General features: G+C 40.4%; 2 protein-coding genes across 2 annotated transcripts in view; both read right to left on the bottom strand.

Moving 5' to 3' along the window:
• Positions 1-847: 847 nt before the first annotated feature.
• LOC141765208 (calpain-1 catalytic subunit-like) lies at positions 848-17,557 on the bottom strand. The gene is made up of 23 exons (XM_074631260.1): positions 17,398-17,557; positions 16,012-16,041; positions 15,167-15,407; positions 14,786-14,855; positions 13,434-13,552; positions 12,976-13,109; positions 12,495-12,663; positions 11,813-11,896; positions 11,519-11,604; positions 11,362-11,436; positions 10,160-10,320; positions 9,021-9,190; positions 7,837-7,848; positions 7,540-7,751; positions 7,409-7,448; positions 6,935-7,000; positions 5,006-5,063; positions 4,790-4,854; positions 3,652-3,720; positions 3,112-3,190; positions 2,920-3,033; positions 1,663-1,721; positions 848-1,388 (listed from the first exon to the last, which is right to left on the bottom strand). Exons 3-23 carry the CDS (start codon positions 15,404-15,406, stop codon positions 1,362-1,364), a joined length of 2,109 nt encoding a protein of 702 aa, XP_074487361.1. The 5' UTR covers position 15,407; positions 16,012-16,041; positions 17,398-17,557; the 3' UTR covers positions 848-1,361.
• A 1,805-nt stretch (positions 17,558-19,362) lies between these two features.
• LOC141765196 (calpain-2 catalytic subunit-like) overlaps positions 19,363-22,903 on the bottom strand; it is a 16,229-nt gene continuing 12,688 nt past the window's right edge. The window contains exons 14-21 of the mRNA XM_074631242.1: positions 22,773-22,838; positions 22,631-22,688; positions 22,445-22,509; positions 22,202-22,270; positions 21,928-22,006; positions 21,016-21,132; positions 19,656-19,714; positions 19,363-19,539 (exon numbers count right to left, since the gene is read on the bottom strand). Coding sequence (XP_074487343.1) covers positions 19,516-19,539; positions 19,656-19,714; positions 21,016-21,132; positions 21,928-22,006; positions 22,202-22,270; positions 22,445-22,509; positions 22,631-22,688; positions 22,773-22,838 — 537 coding nt within the window. The 3' untranslated portion in view covers positions 19,363-19,515. The remainder of the gene's footprint in view (positions 19,540-19,655; positions 19,715-21,015; positions 21,133-21,927; positions 22,007-22,201; positions 22,271-22,444; positions 22,510-22,630; positions 22,689-22,772; positions 22,839-22,903) is intronic.

Below are 22,903 nucleotides of genomic sequence, written 5' to 3'. Positions count from 1 at the left end.
TGTCAAACATTAGAGTTCATAAAAAATACAAATACTTATCATAAATCACAGTTTTGACTTACCATGAATAGTTTTATTTCTTCTTTTCCATTTTCTATAAACTCTAAATATCCCCCATAAAGTGCTTTAATCCTCAAATATTAATGTTCGGTGTGTGTGAATTCAATTTTGGAAAATATTAAAGGGACTATTTGTAACTTTCAGAAATGCTTGTTAACAGCGACACCTGTGGCCGTTAAGTCAACGAAAGCCGGCGTCGGGTTCACGCTTGTGCTCGCTCTAAATATACCTGAAGGAGCATCGCTCAACACAGTGAGGCGACACACGTCAGCTAAAAGCACAATATCACTCTATATTTCAGCTGCTTGGCAGTAATGTTAGCTGACCAGACCAAGGTCTCTCCATGAATCAATGCTGATCCTAGTGTTGGCTTTTCCTGCCTCAGCCTCCTGACCGCGGCCGGAGGGAACGGGGGAGTCACTTCACAAGACACGGGAAACCTCTGTTGGTCTGGAGGAGCTGCAGCAGTTATTTCTGCACAAACGTCCACTGTACATTCACTAGATATTCTCAGCGCTAAACTAACTCTTCTGCAGTGTGGAGTGAGCAGCATGCACGTGAGAGGTGGAGCGAGAACGCTTGCGTTGTGTGAGTGAAGACAAGCAGGCAGAGGAGCGGTCTGAACAGCGTAGCCACACTCCGCATACACACACGAGCGCACATGGGATCCCGACCCAGTAGATTTATACCTGTAAAAAGTTACAAACAGTCCCTTTAAGTAAACGGGTCATTGAGGAAAAAAAACATGATAAAACTGTTCTAAAGAAATAAAGACAGAGTCAGCTGATCTGTTTTCTTTCTGTTCTTTAATAAGAGAAAACATTTAGCGTTATGTTGACCGAGCTGAACCTGAACGCCACCACAGTCCACTGGGAGGATGTGTGGTGGAGGGGTGATGGAGATGTGATGGTGTGATGGAGGTGTGGAGGTGTGGTGGAGGTGTGATGGAGGTGTGGTAGCGGTGTGGAGGTGTGGTGGAGGTGTGATGGAGGTGTGGAGGTGTGGTGGCGGTGTGATGGAGGTGGGATGGAGGTGTGGTGGAGTTGTGATGGTGTGGTGGAGTGGTGGAGGTGTGATGGAATTCATAAATAAATCGATAGATGCAGGGGTCAGAGGTCAGAGGTCATAGTGTTTGCAGCGCCCCCTATCTGCAGCAGGCTGAAGGCTGTCGGTGGATACATGAAGCAGCAGGAGAGGAGTCAGTACTGTGATACTGTAGTACTGTAGTGATGACGTAGTACTGCAGCAGTACTGTAGTATTACAGCGGCAGTGTTGCAGTCAGGTTGGTGGTGTTCCTCCTTCAGCCACACATGGTCATATAGAGCCACTGAGGAGAGACGGCACACACACAGCAGCTGACACACTCATACCATCATCAGAGACTAAAAACACACATTAAACCACACTACACTACACTAAACTAAACTAAAACTAAAACTAAATTAAACTCTAAAAGTCATCAAATAAAGTCCTGAGGTGGTCCTGAATGAGAGGAAGCCGGCAGACGCTACTCACTCAACTTCAAATATTAAAATATGAGGATGTTTCATGTTAATGTGTGATATCGGTGTTTTTATTAAAGCTGGTTTATTGTTTCGTACCTCGATGATGTTCAGCTGTGCACATCCTGTCCCGTCTCTGTCCAGCTCATGGAAGGCCTCTGAGGAAAAACACCACAGAAGAAGAATCACTTCAACATGAGAGGCTCCGTGCTGCGTTTGGGTCACGCTGTAAAAACCATCATCATGAGTCTGGACGAAGTACTCTGATCTTTTACTGCAATAAAAGTACTAGCAGTTAGTACTACAAGTACTATCAATAAAATATATTTAAAGTACCAAAAGTAAAAGAATAATCTATATTATGTTATTCGATTATAATTATTGATTTATTAATGTGTTCATCGCTTTAAAGTTGCAGCTGGTAAAGGTAAAACTACTTTTAATGACTTTTTGGATATTTTACGAATATCTTTTAGATTTTTACGAATACTTTTGGGATATTTTACAAATATTTTTCTAATATTTTACAAATATTATTCTGATATTTTACTGATATGTTTCTGATAGTTTACTTATATATTTCTGATATTTTACGGATGTTTTTTTTCGATATTCTACTATAATTCTTCTGATACTTTACTAACATTTTTCTGATATTTTACTAATAATTTTTTGGATATTTTACTTATATTTTTCTGACATTTTTCTATTACATTTCTGATATTTTATTAATATTTTCCTTATATTGTGCTATTATTTTTCTGATATTTTATTTATATTTTTCTGACATTTTTCTATTATATTTCTGATATTTTATTAATATTTTCCTTATATTGTGCTATTATTTTTCTGATATTTTATTTATATTTTTCTGATATTTTACTAATATTTTTCTGACATTTTTCTAATATATTTCTGATATATTATTAATATTTTTCTTATATTTTACCAATATTTTTCAGACATTTTACTATTATTCTTCTGATATTTTACTAATATTTTTCTGATATTTTACTTATATCTTTCTGATATTTTACTAATATATTTCTGACTTTTCATCAATATTTTTCTGATATTTTATTAATATTTTTCTGATATTTTCCTATTTTTTAAAAAATATTTTACTAGTTATTAAATAAATGTAGTGCACTAAAAAGTACAATATTTCCTCTGAGATGTAGTGGAGTAGAAAGTAGCAGAAAATGGAAATACTCAAGTAAAGTACAAGTACCTCAAACTTGTACTTAAGTGAAGTACTGGAGTAAAAGTACTTAGTTACTCTCCACCTCTGTATATTTGATCTGTTAAGAGAAGAGGAAGTACAGCCTGTATGATGTGTAACACAGTGAAACGTACTGAACATGGCCTCCAGTTTGACCAGACAGCAGGTGAAGTTGTCGAAGTCGATGATCTCGTTGTCGGCGTATCGAGCGACCAGCATCTGATACAGCTTGTTGTTCAGTTTGAACCCTGAGGACACCGGAGGTCAAAGGTTAGCTCAGTGAAACGGGTCATTGATGCTGGAACATCAGGATCAACAAGACTCACCGCCGTTCTCCAGCGCCAGGCGCATCTCGTAGGAGCTCATACATCCGGATTTATCCAGATCAAACTCTCTGAAGATTCCCTGCAGAGTCACAATATTCAGATCTGAAAAACACTCCTCCATTCTCCCTCCTCCATACTCCCTCCTCCATACTCCATACTCACTCCTCCATACTCCATACTCCAAACTCCATTCTCCATACTCACTCCTCCATACTCCATTCTCCATACTCCCTCCTACATACTCCCTCCTCCATACTCTGTCCTCCAAACTACATTCTCCATACTCCATACTCACTCCTCCATACTCCATTCTCCATACTCTGTCCTCCAAACTCCATTCTCCATACTCCATACTCCCTCCTCCATACTCACTCCTCCATACTCACTCCTCCATACTCCATACTCCAAACTCCATTCTCCATTCTCCATACTCACTCCTCCATACTAATTCCTCCATTCTCCCTCCTCCATACTGTCTTCTTATTTTACACATTTATAACGTTCCTCCTCTGAACACACTGAAACTGATGCAGAACTTACCAGCCACTTCCTGATCTTGTTCCAGAGAATCTGAAACTCCAGCAGACCGAGTCGAGCGCTGCCGTCTTTCTGAGGTCGAGTCAAGGTCGACACCTTTTCATTTCAACAAAGAAGAAGACTGAACAGCAGGACAAACAGTTACACTGCAAACAGCACTAAATACTTTGTTCTAGCAGCAGGTTTCACTCACATGTCGGTTCTCTAAACAAAGTCAGAAGAACAGTGAGTTCATGGATCCAGAGCTGCTGGATCAGATACAAGCAGAATTACTGTGTTGTCTCAAATAAAAGCCGGGTGGATAAACTCCTGGTGCCTGACCGTCATATAATATACATACTGTATATATATATATGTATAGATATATATATATATATATACTGTACATTTCTATCACTTCAATCTAATACATTCAACAATATAATCACACTATTCAACACTTAGTTATTAATGTCCTGTTTCAGTCACTGGGTTCTGTGGGTTCTTTTCCCAGACTAACTGGGTTCTGTGTGTTCTTGTCCCAGACTAACTGGGTTCTGTGTGTTCTTTTCCCAGACTAACTGGGTTCTGTGTGTTCTTTTCCCAGACTAACTGGGTTCTGTGTGTTCTTTTCCCAGACTAACTGTGTTCTGTGTGTTCTTGTCCCAGACTAACTGGGTTCTGTGTGTTCTTGTCCCAGACTAACTGGGTTCTGTGTGTTCTTTTCCCAGACTAACTGGGTTCTGTGAGTTCTTGTCCCAGACTAACTGGGTTCTTGTCCCAGACTAACTGGGTTCTGTAGTAATGTACAAGTACCACAAGATGGCATATCTACATGTCAAGTACCGCAGGAGAACCGAGCAAGGCACGGAATTAATACAACATGTTCCTGCAACTGTTTCCCAATAAAAGCCTTGTTAGGAAATGAAGGGGGGGAGAGGGGGGTTCTCTCCACTGAAACGCTGAAGAGCTTTTAATTTAAAAGGCATAACAGGAAGTGTTGAGTTTGTATGAACAGCCATAACAAGAAATGAACAGGAAAACAGAGGATCCATACTAAAATATCCTCAAATATACTGATCAAACAGAGTGGAACCAACAGAACCAACAGAACCAGCAGACAGCAGCAGAACCAACAGAACCTGCATCAGATTGAGGATACGTCCATGAGGCCGACCATGCCTCTGCAGGACTCCATACTGAAACCATCAGTCTGCAGGTCTCTGTCTGTAAACAACCACAGAAGAAGAAGAAGTCATGTTAAAGGGGACCTGTTGTGTTTATGTTCCGTTCACCGTTTCCTCTCTGTGTTGTTCTGATTCATATTTGAAGTCCATGATGAGCTCACTTTAAGTTCAGCACCGGCAACAGAACTTACGTTTGGACACGACCCGGTTCAGGATGGTCCTGAGCTCTCGTACTGAGATCTCCATGTCCTGATGAGAGAAAACATTCTGATATAATGTCGTATATGATGGAAACACAGCAGCGAGGAGGAAGGAATGAACTTCATTACAGACAGCAGTTTAATATACAGTAATAATATATAGCAATAATATATAGTAATAATATACAGTAATAATATACAGCAATAATATATAGTAATAATATACAGTAATAATATATAGTAATAATATACAGTAATAATATACAGCAATAATATATAGTAATAATATACAGTAATAATATATAGTAATAATATACAGTAATAATATACAGCAATAATATATAGTAATAATATACAGTAATAATATATAGCAATAATATACAGTAATAATAAACAGTAATAATATACAGTAATAATATACAGTAATAATATATAGTAATAATATACAGTAATAATATACAGCAATAATATATAGTAATAATATCCAGTAATAATATATAGCAATAATATACAGTAATAATATATAGTAATAATAAATAGTAATAATATATCGTAATAATATACAGTAATAATATAGTTATATAGCAATAATATACAGTAATAATATATAGTGATAATATACAGTAATAATATACAGCAATAATATATAGTAATAATATACAGTAATAATATACAGTAATAATAAATAGTAATAATATACAGTAATAATATATAGTAATAATATACAGTAATAATATACAGCAATAATATATAGTAATAATATACAGTAATAATATATAGTAATAATATACAGTAATAATATACAGCAATAATATATAGTAATAATATACAGTAATAATATATAGCAATAATATACAGTAATAATAAACAGTAATAATATACAGTAATAATATACAGTAATAATATATAGTAATAATATACAGTAATAATATACAGCAATAATATATAGTAATAATATCCAGTAATAATATATAGCAATAATATACAGTAATAATATATAGTAATAATAAATAGTAATAATATATCGTAATAATATACAGTAATAATATAGTTATATAGCAATAATATACAGTAATAATATATAGTGATAATATACAGTAATAATATACAGCAATAATATATAGTAATAATATACAGTAATAATATACAGTAATAATAAATAGTAATAATATACAGTAATAATATATAGTAATAATATACAGTAATAATATACAGTTATATAGCAATATACAGTAATAATATATAGCAATGATATACAGTAATAATATACACTAATAATATACACTAATAATATATAGTAATAATATATAGCAATAATATATAGTAATAATATACAGTAATAATAAATAGTAATAATATACAGTAATAATATATAGTAATAATATACAGTAATAATATATAGTAATAATATATAGTAATAATATACAGTAATAATATATAGTAATAATATATAGCAATAATATACAGTAATAATACAGAATAATAATATATAGTAATAATATACAGAAATAATATACAGTAATAATATATAGCAATAATATATAGTAATAATATACAGTAATAATATATAGTAATAATATACAGTAATAATATATAGTGATAATATACAATAATAATATATAGTAATAATATTTAGTAATAATATACAGTAATAATATATAGCAATAATATACAGTAATAATATATAGTAATAATATATACTAATAATATATAGTAATAATATACAGTAATAACATACAGTAATAATATACAGTAATAATACAAATAAAATACAAATAATATATAATAAAATATTAAATACATGACAAATCTCCCTTTAAGGTTCATTTTGAACGAATAAAAGTCACGATTAAATATGTAATCATCTGACAGCCCTAACATGTATTCATGTATGTTCTGTATTATATATTCAGGACTCACGTCTCCAGACAGCTGAGCGAACATCGACCTGAAGGAATCATCGACGTCGCCCTCTGAGATCTCATCCTGCACAGAAGAAGAACGACAGGAAGCTCCTGAGGTCAAAGGTCATCACAGCGCAAATCCAGGAAACAGCTGATTCATTAATTTATAAAAACATGGATCTGTTTGATTATCACTATTATAAAAGATATGAATACAAAGACGTCCTCATATGAATAAACAAAAACACTGACTTCAGTTATCAATGTTTGTTTGATGGTTTTCATGTTCAGACCGTGTGGCTGACCGATTAATGAACAAATTCATTAATTAGTTTGGAAGAAAATGAAGAAAAGTCTGAAATAAAGTGTTAAAAGAGGAGCTGATGATTCATGACATCATCTAACACGTTTCTTTTCTGAGCTGAGAACAAACACAGTAAATATTATGTTAAAATGTGATAAAAGAAATAATTAAGGAATAATTTTTTACCTCTTCTTCAAAGTTTGCCACCACGTCGTCGTCCATCTCCCTGCAGAGAAACACACACGTTACAGATATTCAATATTTCATAACAACTAGAATAATAAAGATCTGTGCGGTTCTGGTTCTGACAGACTCACTCGGTCTCGGCCTGTTTCTCCGTGAACACCCTCAGGACGAAGTCGGCCTCCTTCGACGGTTCGAAGGTCGACGGGACGATCAGGTACTCGCCCGGCGGGAGGCGGAGCCTGGCGCTCACCTCTCGCATGTTGATGAAGGTCTCTGAGCGAGCGCAGGATGAGTGACGCAGGAAGAAGTCCTTCTTCAGGTGGACGCTCGTACTGCCTCGGTACTGCCGGACAGACGGACGGACGCCAGCGTTAGTTTTTATCAAGCTAAGTGTTAAATGAAGTTGAATTAGTTGTGAACTGACTCACCTCATCAGGGATCTGTGACGGAGAGAAAAGAACAAAGAAGAAAAGTCACAAAACACAACGATCATTTCTGATAACATGCTAACGTGCTAGCCACGGGGGTGCTACATGGTTACTATGGCAATACCAGCTGGTTGCTAAGATGTTGGATGCATAGCCATTATGATGTAGTTACTAAACAGTTGCAAAAGAGTTCAGGGTGGTTGCTAGGGTGTTGATAGGTGGTTGCTAGAGTGTTGATATGTGGTCGCTATGCTGTTGATAGGTGGTTGCCAGGGTGTTGATAGATGGTTACTAGGGTGTTGATAGGTGGTTGCTAGGGTGTTGATATGTGGTTACTAGGGTGTTGATATGTGGTCGCTATGCTGTTGATAGGAGGTTGCTAGGGTGTTGATAGATGGTTACTAGGGTGTTGATAGATGGTTACTAGGGTGTTGATAGATGGTTGCTGGGGTGTTGATAGATGGTTGCTAGGGTGTTGATAGGTGGTTGCTAGGGTGTTGACAGGTGGTTGCTAGGGTGTTGCTAGGTGGTTGCTAGGGTGTTGATAGATGGTTGCTAGGGTGTTGATGGGTGGTTGCTAGGGTGTTGCTAGGTGGTTGCTAGGGTGTTGCTAGGTGGTTGCTAGGGTGTTGATAGGTCGTTGCTATGGTGTCTGAGGAAGTTTGTAGTATGTTTAAGGTGGTTGTTATCAGGACTGTCAACGATTATTCTAAATTCGTTGGTAGGTGGTTGTTAGAGCTCAGAGGGAGAGCGGGTCGTCCACCAATCAGAAGGTCGGCGGTTTGATCCCCCCGTCAATGTTGACAGTAGTGTATGAATGTGTGTGTGAATGGGTGAATGTTGACATGTAGTGTATGAAGGTGTGTGTGAATGGGTGAATGTTGACAGTAGTGTATGAATGTGTGTGTGAATGGGTGAATGTTGACAGTAGTGTATGAATGTGTGTGTGAATGGGTGAATGTTGACAGTAGTGTATGAATGTGTGTGTGAATGGGTGAATGTTGACATGTAGTGTATGAAGGTGTGTGTATGAATGTTGACATTAAAGGTGTGAAAGGCGCTGTATGAAATGCAGTCCATTTACCATTTAGATGGTTGCTATGGAGATTGTGTACTATTGATGTGAGAGAAATGATCACTGCACTGTGTCTACACCAGAACGTAACACCTCTTTGACCTCTGACCTCGTAGATGGCGAAGCCGATGGTGTGCACGTCCTGGCCGTGGCGGCGGTAGCGGCGGCGGTCTTTCTGCATCAGAGCCACCAGCAAGCTGCAGGCCGCCTCGTCGTCCTCGGGGTCGTCGTCCTCCTCCAGCAGGGAGATCTTATACTGAGGGTTGATCCAGAACGTGTCTGCAGAGAGGCAGCGACAGCCAAAGCATCATGGGAGATGTAGTTTTTCCTCATCAAACCCCCACTGGGTTCAGGAGCAGGACAAAACGTCCCGTCTGATATAAACATACTGAACTCTATTTAAACGGTGTCTGTAGGTGTGTGAACGGTGCAGCAGCAGTACACTGCCTCTCCTGTTTAAAGGGACATTCAGGCTTTATTAAGGGTTAATATTATATTAAGGGTTAGTATAATAATAAGGGTTAATATAATATTAAGGGTTAGTATAATAATAAGGGTTAATATAATATTAAGGGTTAGTATAATATTAAGGGTTAGTATAATAATAAGGGTTAGTATAATATTAAGGGTTAATATAATAATAAGGGTTAGTATAATATTAAGGGTTAATATAATAATAAGGGTTAGTATAATATTAAGGGTTAATACAATATTAAGGGTTAATATAATAATAAGGGTTAGTATAATATTAAGGGTTAATACAATATTAAGGGTTAGTATAATAATAAGGGTTAGTATAATATTAAGGGTTAATATAATAATAAGGGTTAGTATAATATTAAGGGTTAATACAATATTAAGGGTTAGTATAATAATAAGGGTTAGTATAATATTAAGGGTTAGTATAATATTAAGGGTTAATATAATAATAAGGGTTAGTATAATATTAAGGGTTAATACAATATTAAGGGTTAATATAATAATAAGGGTTAATATAATATTAAGGGTTAGTATAATAATAAGGGTTAATACAATATTAAGGGTTAATATAATAATAAGGGTTAGTATAATAATAAGGGTTAATACAATATTAAGGGTTAATATAATAATAAGGGTTAGTATAATAATAAGGGTTAATACAATATTAAGGGTTAATATAATATTAAGGGTTAGTATAATAATAAGGGTTAATATAATATTATGGGTTAATATAATAATAAGGGTTAGTATAATATTAAGGGTTCTTACTGGGATGGTTCCTGCAGCCTCCGGCGGTGCTTCCTCTTCTCCAGCCGCCCTCAAACATCGTCGTGGTCCAAAAACTGGTGGAGTCCTGACTGAGAGCGTCCGGGGTCAGGTTACAGATCTCTAGACGGGAGAACTGACGCAGGAACTCCTGGAAGGACATCCTGAGAGACAGACAGAGAGAGAGACAGACAGAGAGACAGACAGACAGACAGACAGACAGACAGACAGACAGACAGACAGACAGACAGACAAACAGACGGAGAAACATTTTACTGTCTTCACCCTTTGACCTTCTGAGACCCACAATAGAGCCGTTCTAGCCTTCTTTAGGGGGAGATAGCAGGTCAACAGTGGATGGTGCTAAATCTAACCATTTTTTACCACTCAAGAATTGATAAAAATGATCAATAATCCCTCCAGAATACCACATTAAGACTCCAAGACCTCGAGGAACACCATAGAAAAAGACATGCTGTGATTTGGGATCAAAAACTTTTGACATTTTAAGATTGCTGCAAGAAATTAAATTTTTCGGCGATTGGATGGCGAGAAAGATGTAGCTAGGAAAGCCATCCATCCTCTGAATGCTCTAGGTCTCTAGTCTGATCCATCCATCCTCTAAATGCTCTAGGTCTCTAGTCTGATCCATACATCCTATGAATGCTGTAGGTCTCTAGTTTGATCTATCCATCCTCTGAATGCTCTAGATCTCTAGTCTGATCCATCCATCCTCTGAATGCTCTAGGTCTCTAGTCTGATCCATCCATCCTCTGAATGCTCTAGGTCTCTAGTCTGATCCATACATCCTCTGAATGCTCTAGGTCTCTAGTCTGATCCATACATCCTCTGAATGCTCTAGGTCTCTAGTTTGATCTATCCATCCTCTGAATGCTCTAGGTCTCTAGTCTGATCCATCCATCCTCTGAATGCTCTAGGTCTCTAGTCTGATCCATCCATCCTCTGAATGCTCTAGGTCTCTAGTCTGATCCATCCATCCTCTGAATGCTCTAGGTCTCTAGTCTGATCCATACATCCTCTGAATGCTCTAGGTCTCTAGTCTGATCCATCCATCCTCTGAATGCTCTAGGTCTCTAGTCTGATCCATACATCCTCTGAATGCTCTAGGTCTCTAGTTTGTGGCTTTTAAGTTTCATAAGGCTGTGATTATCCTAGAGGTCACCACAGGTCATTTTATGACCTACCAGAACTCTCCGTCCTCCATCTTACAGAGCAGCTCGTCTTTCTCTGCCGAGTCGATGGAGGTCCACTCTGACGAGCTGAAACACACACCAACATTAACAAACACATATTTACATACTGTATATATATATATATATATAGTGAAAGTGAAGCACTGACTTGTCGCTCCAGGCTCCGGTCCACTCCACCTGACCCCAGGGGTTCCTGATCCGGATCAGACGCTCCTGTCGACCGCGGTGCTCCACCTGCAGAGTAGACAGAGACAGAGACTGGATCCTGAGACAGACCTCCAGAGTCCCTACAGAGACTGGATCCTGAGGCAGACCTCCAGAGTCCCTACAGAGACCGGATCCTGAGACAGACCTCCGGAGTCCCTACAGAGACCGGATCCTGAGACAGACCTCCGGAGTCCCTACAGAGACCAGATCCTGAGGTTGATGAAGGTGAGCTCACCTGCTTGAGGGCGGTCACAGAGTAGGCGTGACCTTTCACCAGCTTCTTGAAGGTCACCGCCTCCATGTCCAAAGCGCTGGTGATCTGAGGAGGAGAGACGGAGACGTTAACTACTAGTTACAGACCGACACATTCTCAGGCCTCGTTCACACCTCCTGGAGAACTCTAATGTAGGGCACTGGAGAACCTGGAGAACCTGGAGAACCTGGAGAACCTTTATTTTATCATTTGTATTTAACAGGGCTGTCAACGTTAACGTGATAATAACACGTTAATGCTATTCGAGTCTCAGAGGTGTAGTGGCTCATGAAGGAGGTTAAATAACGCTACGAAGTTACGCTAAATTTTGTCCGTTAGAGTTTCACATTCCTGGAATAAACTAGCAGCAGATATCAGGGACTGTGACCTCTACTTCACCTTTAAAACAAAACTCTAACTAAAATACTCCGTCATCATATCTGCTTCCTCCTCCTTCCCTTACCGGTCTTCAGACTACGGATGAAGTTTAGCTGTCGTGATAATTCCGGCATGTTTGCATTGATGCGTATTGCTGATATGTCGATTAATGAGCTCTAATGCAATAAATTCAATAAAAACTTTTAAAATAAGAGTGGGTCCAGTCAGACCGACTAAACAACTCAGAGACAGGAAGTGAAGTGCTGAGAGAGAGAGAGAGACTGACGTCGATGGAGCAGCCCAGCAGAGATCCTCTCTGCAGAGCTTTACTGATGATACGATGAAGATCTCTGGGAGCCTTCGCCAGCTCGTACTGCTCCGACACACCGCCGGTGAAGTCCTCGAATCCTTCAGTGGTGCTGCCGCCAGACAACGCCTCGTAGGACCCGTTCAACCTCAGGACACACAACACAATCAACACACAATCAACACACAATCAACACAATCAACCAAACAAACACAACAAACACAATCAACACACAATCAACACACAATCAACACAACCCGTGGGCTCCATTTTTAAGAAACATAATATTCCGATTCATTGTTTGTCTGATGACGTATACAGTATATATATATATATATATATATATATATATAAAAGTTTTTGGTTTTACGTTATTGGACAGTTTGAAGTTTAAGAAGAAACAAAGGTCAGAGTTCAGTTTGAAATGTTTCCTCAGCGGGTCGCTGGGTGGTTCTCTTACTTGGCGTAGGCCTTCTCCAGCAGGGCGCTCCAGAACTCGCTGCCCTCCGCCGAGTGGACGAACATCAGCTCTCCATCTTTGACCGGCAGACGGTCGTCGATCACCACGTCCACCCACTCGCCAAACTGCCAGAACTACAGACCAGACCAGACCAGATCGGATTGGACCAGATCAGATCAGATCAGATCAGATCAGACCAGATCAGATCAGACCAGATCAGACCGGACCATGTAATACATATAAAGAGGAACACAACATTATATTATATAGTGGTTCACGGTTGTCAGTCTTCATACACTAAAAATATAAAATGTGTTGTGTTTTAAGACAGATATTGTAATTCTAATGTCTTTAAAGGACGTGTTGTTTTTATGACAAAAACACAAACTCCTGAGTTCCACTTGAATGCATCATATAACAGGTGAGTGGGTGTGGCCTCTGAACAGGTGGAGTCTCACCTGGAAGTGGAAGATGCCGGCGTATCCGTGGTTGAAATTCTGACCATGAGGAACGACGCGATGCAGCAGCCGTTCGTTCAGAGTCAGAGAGCCGATAGCAGCGAGCAGCCAGCAGTCTCCTGGAAAACAAACCAGAGTTAATACAGAACCACTTCAATTACCTTCAGAACCAGAGTTAATACAGACCCACTTCAACTACCTTCAGAACCAGAGTTAATACAGACCCACTCCAACTACCTTCAGAACTAGAGTTAATACAGAACCACTTCAATTACCTTCAGAACCAGAGTTAATACAGACCCACTTCAATTACCTTCAGAACCAGAGTTAATACAGACCCACTTCAACTACCTTCAGAACCAGAGTTAATACAGACCCACTTCAACTACCTTCAGAACCAGAGTTAATACAGACCCACTTCAACTACCTTCAGAACCAGAGTTAATACAGACCCACTTCAACTACCTTCAGAACCAGAGTTAATACAGACCCACTTCAACTACCTTCAGAACCAGAGTTAATACAGACCCACTTCAACTACCTTCAGAAACTGAGTCTGCTTTCACCTGTTACATTTCATCTGCATTCATTTCTTACTCTTCAACTGACCAACAACTGCTTTCAGTAGTTACAAATCATCCAGCATCTCAAATACAGTTCAAGTGCTTTGATGCTTAAACTTTAGCTGACACATCATCTGCTTTCAACTGAGTTTATTCCTCAACTGACAGTTCAACTACTTTCAGATCTGATAATTCAACTGACATTTAAACAGTGTAAAGTATAGAACTGGTCAGGTGATGACGATCATGCGTCTGATTGGAGGACAGGATGTTCTGACATGTTTACAGGAAGCAGCTTGTTAACTGAACATCAGCCGACTCCATTATCCTGAACAGACACTCTGATGGTCTGTGGGGACGTGCTAATGCTAAGCTAAACGCTACCATCAACAACAACATTAGCTACTTTCACATTAAGCTGCTAATGTTTCCGGCTAATGTAGTTTCCACCCATTCACTGATCAATAAACTGATCAATACAAGGTCAGACCTGATGGGCTGAGTGCTGCCTTCAGGTGCTCCTCGTAAGACCTTTCAGTATACATATACTGTATACATATATATATATATATATATACTGTATATATACGGTGTGTGTGTGTATGCCGGTTATACAGTATATATATATGTTTTGAATAGTTAGATTTTTATTTACTGTGTCTCCATCAGTGTCTGTTGAACTCTCTGTTTACTCTCTGATTCATACAGTCAGCTGGTCACCTAGCAACCGTCGTCAGGGATGACAAACTGTGTGCGAGGTCACTGAGGTCACATGACCAGCGGACTCACCCAACGCCCCCTGACAGATGTCCGTCCTGGTGGCTCCGCCCACGATGAACTGGGGGTTCTCTGCCAGCTCCTGAAACAGCCAATCAGAGACGACCGTCTGTGTTACATCACATGTTCACTGTTATTGTCTCACACACACACACACACACACACACACACACACACACACACACACACACACACACACACACACACTGCCCTGAGGACCTGATTGAAGACAGGAGGAGGAGTGACAGTGACAAACTGTCTGAGCCACAAACAGCTGAGGACCAGACAGAAAGCAGCATTTGGTTCAGCCAATCACAGGCCTCACACTGACAACACTGAGTGTGTGAGTGTTTCCTGTGATGGAGGATCACGGAGCTGAGTTTGGGTTCTTACCGTCGGTCTCTTCCACTCCACCCCTCTGGTTTTGGCGGTGAATGGTGCGAGTTCCTTGAAGCCCAGTGAGGCTGGTTCTGCGGGGAATATTGGGTCCTCGAACAGAGATCCGTTCTGCAGACAGTCCTCCTTCAGGGCCTCGAAGTCCTGGTTCAGGTGGCGTACGGCCTGTTGGACCGAGCCCAGACCTCCAGCCCTCTGCCGATCCTTCTGGATCCGCCCAGACACGCCTCCAAACATCCTGACCCACAACACATTAGACTCAAGGATCTCGACTATTATGGGATGGATGGTGATGAAATGTGCTTCATTATTGTGAAATAAACACCAACAGGGCCACGCGGCACCCTGAAGGGGTTTATTTCACAATAATGACCCGCTAGCTGTACATTATCCCGCTTATTACACGGCTACTTACTGAAGAAATCAATAATTTAACACAAAACGGTTCGCCAGAGTCCGACATCAGAACTGCGCCAATAGCAACGGTCTGTTATACATAGCAGCGGTCTGTTATACGTAGCAACGGTCTGTTATACGTAGCAACGGTCTGTTATACATAGCAACGGTCTGTCATAAGGAAAGAACAGACTGTAGAACACCGTGATTGACCAATCAGAATCAAGTATTCAATAATGACCAAACAGAACTAAAGCCATTCATCAGCCTCAGCTGGACTCTGTGGTTACTGATCATTAGCTAATGTTAGCATGCTAACACATGGTAAACATTATACCTGCTCAACATCAGCATGTTAGCATTGTCATTGTGAGCATGTTAGCATTTAGCTCACAGAGCTGCTAGCAGATCAGAGAGATCAATAATTAACGTGCAGACGTTTGTACCTGATCTCCGTCCAATGGGCTCGTAGGAAGCTGAAACACAAGAAGGAAACACAAGTCTGGTTAATTGATTGGATACTGGTTAGTTGATTGGATACTGGTTAATTGATTGTATACTGGTTAGTTGATTGGATACTGGTTAATTGATTTTATACTGGTTAGTTGATTGGATACTGGTTAGTTGATTGGATACTGGTAAGTTGATTAGTTACTGGTCAGTTGATTGGATACTTGTTAGTTACTGGTTAGTTGATTGAATGCTGGTTAGTTGATTGAATGCTGGTTAGTTGATTGGATACTGGTTAATTGATTGGATACTGGTTAGTTGATTGGATGCTGCTGAGTTGATTTGATACTGGTTAGTTGATTAGTTACTGGTCAGTTGATTGGATACTTGTTAGTTACTGGTTAGTTGATTGGCTACTGGTGACCAGTCAGAGTTACAACAATACGTCACTAAACCAGCAACATGCTTCTGGATCTGGTCCTCAGCAGCTTCCTTATAAAGCACTCAGCAGCACAGAGAACTAGTCGTCCATTACTGCAGCTGTTCTGATGAAACATTCATCTGGTGTCAGTCGGGTTCTGGTGAATGAGCCCGACAGACTGAATCAGGAGAATGTGCAGCTCAGTCGATACTGACAATAATGAGCTCTGTCCAGTCTGAGAGCAGCTGACTCAGCACTCTGAAAGCTCTGAGTGTCCTCTGGAGCACTACCAAAACACCACGCCGGTACCAGACTGGTACCAGACTGGGATGTGAGCACTGACTGGTTAGATTCCAGCTCCAGCAGGTATACTGTATTTCTGGCACATTCGTCAGAAGCTTCACTAAAGTCCAACATGAAGTTCGTCAGTAAATCTTGTTGGTTGGAACCTTAAAGTGAGATGATGACGGATGAACTGATCACATCTCTGTTGTTGTTATTCTATTGTATTGATTTGATTTGAGTGTTTTTTTATGGACCTATGTGTCTGAAATAAAGTTGAATTTATGGACAATTCCTTGAATTCATATTTGACTATAATAATATAATGAAGTAATAAAATAGAATATATTATATTAAAGTACCAGATTACATCACATTCCAGAAAACTTCTTATTTATGTCTTATCTAATGTTCCTTTACAGATCTTTACTGTATTATTTATGTCTGTAAATAATCTTTTTGCAAAAAAAAAATCCTGATGAACATTTGTCTGTTTTTATATTTGACTGATAATAATAAATAATAATAATGATACAGTTTCAGATGATAAACAGTTTCTGCTGAATCAGTGAAAACAGCTGATCAGAGTATCAATGACAGAGACCAGTTCACCCATCACAGACCAGTTCACCCATCACAGACAGCAGCTTCCACCAGTCAAACAAGCACAAACACTCACCAGTGTGTCGGTCGGTCCTCAGTACTGTGAGCAGTAGTTGTTCTGTGTGCAGCAGCAGCAGCAGTGCTGTGAGCAGCAGTGTGTTGTGATGCTGATGCTGATGCTGACTCTGACTCTGAGGAGGATGCTCTGCTGCAGGACCAGCCCCGCCCGGCGGAAGGGGCGGAGCTACATTCTTATCAACATCCGCAGCAGTGATGATGTTTGTTCCGTTTATAATTATTATAATCTGAACAATAATATAAAAATACATATCAGCAAACAAATAATAAGCTGTTTTATTTCCTCTTCAACAATCCAAAAATAAAAATAACTCATTTTAATATTAATGTTCATGTCTTTGTTTGCTGTTGTGAGTGAAACAGCGCCCCTCTGGATCCTAACGGAACACTGTGGTCACAGGCGGTACTGCACCCTCTCATTAAAATCATTCAATATTAATTTAAAGGTACCATATCGTGCTCATTTTCAGGTTCATACTTATATTTTGTGTTTCTACTAGAACATGTTTACATGCTGCAATGTTAAAAAAAAACTTTATTTTCCTCCTACTGTCTGCCTGAATATACCTGTATTTACCCACCGTCTGAAACGCTCCGTTTTAGTGCATTTCAATGGAATTGCGTTGCTAGGCAACAGTTTGGTTCCATGTTTACTTCCTGTCAGCTGATGTTATTTACATACACTGCAACAGGAAATAAACTGGGACACATTTAAAATGTTTGCGTTTAAAACCGTGTAATGGTCTAAATATTGTATATTTGTGACATCACAAATGGACTGTAGGAGCTAAGTCTACTACTTTAGCTACTGAGGTGATTAGCCCTGGACTGACGCGCTTTTCGCTGTTGATGGTACCTTTAGTTGTCTGTTGTGCTGAACAAAACTGATCCTCAGACCGCTTGTTGGTTTCGTAAGAATAGTCCATTTATTCGTTATATTGTAGTAAAGAAGAATGTCCGGTTTCCATGACAACGAGCAAACAACACAACACAAAACGGCAGACAATTCAGCAAATACCCTTTGCCCTTCCGGGCTAAACCCTGACGCCAACAACACACCTCCTTACCTATATACCCGTGGCTGGGTCAGTCAATTAACACAGTGCCACCTAGTGTTCCTAAAGGTGAATTACACCATAACCTCAGTATATGTCAGCATCATTTTTTGGCTCCTACATGGACACGGCTTGTTTCAAACGCACAATTTCTGAATACGGGCTGTGTGTATTTCCCCGTATATTGAGCGTTTTGATTATTCATATAGCACTTAAACCTGCTTTATAATGTAAAAGACATGAAGATCTCACTTTTTACAATATGGGACCTTTAAATTATAAAATTAAACTATGAGATGTACAACGTCCACTGTGAAACTGGTGTACTGGCCGACAAAATGTGTAAATATGGTAATAATAATAATAAGTCACCAACTGTGTGTAATATGAATATGACACAATAATAAAAGAGAAAACTGCTGCTTATGAAAACAAAAACTGAATAGTGAGGTTGACTGATTATAACAGTGTGTAGGTGCAGCACATGTTAGCAGCTGAGCACAGAGGGAGGAACCAGGTAGCCGCAAAAGCATTTATTATTTAATATTTGGTGTTTATAGCTAGTAAGTTAGCTCCCGTAACCAACAATATGTTAGCTGTCTGTGGCTAGCTCATTTTATGCTATTCAGGTTTTGATCACTAATTCCTACTAACTGGACCTAGAAGCTAACTCTACGCTAACAGGACTAGCCAATCAGAGGCAGAGTAGGGCGGGTCATGCCTTCGCTATAGCAGGATTCGTAGTTTTTCACTGCGATAACGCGAGTGAACACTGGAAGAAACGTGAAACGTGAACAAAAGTGAAGCGAGAACATCTGGATCGCCCCCTGGTGGCTGGCTGCAGTTTCTGTTCTGATCTGATGTTCATGTTTCTGATCAGTCTGGTTTGACAGAACACAGTGAGCCTGTTACAGGTTGGTGGATAACTTTATTGACTCTACATGGACTCGGTCAGTGTACGATTATGAAACATTAGTGACAGGAAGAGAAGCTGCAGCTGTAAACAGGAATATGGCGTTCTGCAGTAACACTGAAGCTCCGGGCGAACACGGAGCGACGGCTCAGATCATGGCGAAGTTCAACCACTGCAGGAGGAAGACAGAGAAACCAGGTCAACACTGTGTGTAGGTGTATTCTGGTGGTGGCCTGGTTCTGGTTCTTCAGACACCTGAATGTGTTTAACAGACTGTTCAGTTCTCACCTGGGTGAAGTCGAGCTCGATGGAGCCGCTCTCGTTGGCGTCGAGCTTCTTGAAGATCTCTGAGGAGGAAGAATCACACGTAGTTAGCAGCTGTGTTCGTTAGCTCGTTAGCTACATTAGCTACGTTATCTTTTAAAATAAGACACTTTGTTTCTGACTTATCAGGTTTTGTTTGTCAGGTCTAAATGCTACAATACCCATGAGCCTCTGCTGCCGTTGCCGTGGAGACGAGGCCAGTCAGAGGTGTGAATCAGAGCGGTGGTGAATTCAAAATGCTTCGTCGGTGCAGTTGTCACGGTTACTGAATTCACCCACAATTGACCCAACATTTAACGGGACTGTTTGTAACTTCTTACACGTATAAATCACCCGGTCGGTGTCCCATGCGCTCTCGCATATGCTGCATATGCGCGCTCGCATGTGGCTATGCTGTTCAGACTCAGACTCCAACACAAACTCCAGTGAAGCACCAAAACCTCTTGGTTGTATCTAGTGAAGCCCGTCTGTTAAACAGTGTTGGCCGCGGTCGGAGGACGCGGAGGAGACCGTAGCTTTGGTCTCCAGGACCGGAGTCTCTGCTGTACTCTGCTCCTCTACCTGCCTTCACTCACACACCGCGCTCCTTCTCTCTCTCTCTCTCTCTCTCTCTCTCTCTCTCCACCTCTCACGTGCATGCTGCTCACTCCACACTGCAGAAGAGTTAGTTTAGCTCTGAGAATATCTAGTGAATGTACAGTGGACGTTTGTGCAGAAATAACTGCTGCAGCTCCTCCAGACCAACAGAGGTTTCCCGTGTCTTGTGAGAAACGTTATCGTCTCCTACCAAAACTCCGGCGTCTCCCCCGTTCCCTCCGGCCGCGGTCGGGAGGCTGAGGCGGGAAAAGCCAACACTAGAGACCTTGGTCTGGTCAGCTAACATTACTGCCAAGCAGCTGAAATATAGAGTGATATTGTGCTTTTAGCTGACGTGTGTCTCCTCACTGTGTTGAGCGATGCTCCTTCATGTCTATGTAGAGCGAGCACAAGCGCCAGCAACAGGACGCTGACTTTAGTTGACTTAACAGACACAGGTGAAGCTGTTAACAAGACATTTCTGATTCTTACAAACAGTCCCTTTAAATGTGAACTCATTTAAGCTGCAGATTGTTTTCAGTTTCCAAAACACGTCGTCTTCAGAATGTGGAGCTCTGTGATTGGATGTTTCTTAACCAAATGCACCCTGGGAGTCGTAGTCATAGTGACTTTTTAATCACAGCAACATGTTTGTTCAGATGAATCAAACTGTGAGGAAACTGAACGGTGGAGCTTTCCCTTCAACGTTCAGTCCTTCAGAAAGAAAGCTTTGACCCGTGAGACTCACTGAACATCATCTCCAGCCTCATCAGACAGCCCACGAAGTTGTCGAAGTCGATGGTCATGTCGGGGTCGGAGTATCGAGCCACCAGCAGCTGGTAGATGGTGTTGTTGAGGGTGAAACCTGGAGGAGCAGAGAACACCATCACCATCATGCTAACGCTACAGTAGCCACATTAAGAAGCTAACGCTAAGTCTAGTCTTTGTGTTTCTATTCAAACACAAATAAAGTATGACTTTATTAATAAACTCACTGTTAGCTTTGGTTAGCAGCTAGCATTTATGACCTCGGAAGTGTATCTGCAGTGTGACACAACTAACACTGTTAACGAAGCTAACACAGCTGGTCCAGCAGGACATAACGTACCTCCACCATCAGCGTACTGACAGTAAAGTGTTGAGAGTCCAGACAGCAGCAGAGACACAGAATACAAACACAACATTAGTTTAGACAGAATACAGGAGATAAACAGGAAGAAGAAGAAGAAGCTCTTCTTCACGTGTTAGTGAGCAGCAAGCCTCGAGGTAGAGCGCCGGGCTGTGAAGACAACTTTACGTAGTGGTCAAACGGCGGTAACTACTAAAGGAAACACTACTACGCCTGATCTATGGAACCAATGGATGATCTGGGAACTTCATCACTCAGCAGTCTGTAGAAGAAGTAGAAGTAGAAGTAGTAGAAGTATAAGTAGTAGAAGTAGAAGTAGAAGTATAAGTAGTAGTAGAAGTAGTAGTAGTAGTACAAGTAGTAGTAGAAGTAGAAGTAGTAGTACAAGTAGTAGTAGAAGTAGAAGTAGTAGAAGTAGAAGTAGAAGTAGAAGTAGTAGTAGAAGTAGTAGTAGTAGTAGTAGAAGTAGAAGTAGTAGTACAAGTAGTAGTAGTAGTAGTAGAAGTAGAAGTAGTAGTAGTAGAAGCTGACCTGCGTCTTTGAAGGCGACTCTCATCTCAGGCGTGCTCATCGTCCCCGAGTTATCCGAGTCGTTTTTCTTATAGATGGACTGAATGAAAAACACACAGCTGCTGCTCATCATCACGTATAAACTCTACGGTTACTCTGCAGAAACACTACTATAGATAAGTACTTGTCAAAATAACTTCTTGAGAAAGAGTACAAAAGTATTTACTGAAAAGAGTACATGTGACTCGTTACTATCCACCTCTGCTTAAAAGGTCAAAGGTCACAAAGGTCTTACCAGATATCTCTGCACCTTCTTCCACAGAGTGGCGAACTCTCCGAGGCCGAGCTTCCCGTTACCGCTGTCCTGCTCAACAGTTAAAGATCCATCGCTGCTGGAGGAGCTGTGATGTCACACTGTACTAACGTGCTCTGTGATGTCACACTGTACTAACGTGCTCTGTGATGTCACACTGTAGCTCACTAGCTAGCGTTAGCAGCTGCTAACGTCTGATAATAACAACATGGCTTTAAAGGATACGTCCATCAGGTTCACCATGATCCTGGAGGTGTCCATACTGAAGCCGTCAGTCTTGATGTCAGTTCCTGTGAACAAGAGACAGGAAGTTAAAGCTGATGGTGATCAGGTGATCTGGTGATCAGGCGATCAGGCGATCAGGCGATCAGGTGATCAGGCGATCAGATCTGAAGCTTCTGCTCGACTCACGTTTGGAGACGATCTTGTTCAGGATGGTCTTCAGCTCCACCGCAGAGATCTCCATGTCCTGAAACACACCAGGACCACCGGATCAACCAGAGGACTCTGCTCTGATTGGTCCCCAGCACACAGGAAGTGATGTAATACTTACAGCTCCGGCGAGTTTGGTGAAGAGGCCTCTGAATCCTGCGTCCACCTCCGAATCAGACACCGTCTCCTGAACACAATCACCATGGCAACGGTCACAATGTGAACAATAAACTTTGTTTACAAAGCAGCTGT

This window comes from Sebastes fasciatus, chromosome 3 (genome assembly GCF_043250625.1).
Source record: "Sebastes fasciatus isolate fSebFas1 chromosome 3, fSebFas1.pri, whole genome shotgun sequence".
Classification (NCBI taxonomy): Eukaryota; Metazoa; Chordata; class Actinopteri; order Perciformes; family Sebastidae; genus Sebastes; species Sebastes fasciatus.
The sequence above is the reverse complement of the archived record's forward strand: the minus strand, read 5'-3'. Positions and strand labels throughout refer to the sequence as shown.

Bases quoted from the DNA above. Each gene is read 5' to 3' on its own strand.
- LOC141765208 (XM_074631260.1), bottom strand. From the start codon at position 15,406: ATGTTTGGAGGCGTGTCTGGGCGGATCCAGAAGGATCGGCAGAGGGCT. The intron at 13,110-13,433 runs GTGAGACTCCAC...TCTGGTCTGTAG, and splicing joins CCGGCATCTTCCACTTCCAG to TTCTGGCAGTTTGGCGAGTG. The intron at 1,389-1,662 runs GTACGAAACAAT...GTCTCTCCTCAG, and splicing joins CACAGCTGAACATCATCGAG to TGGCTCTATATGACCATGTG.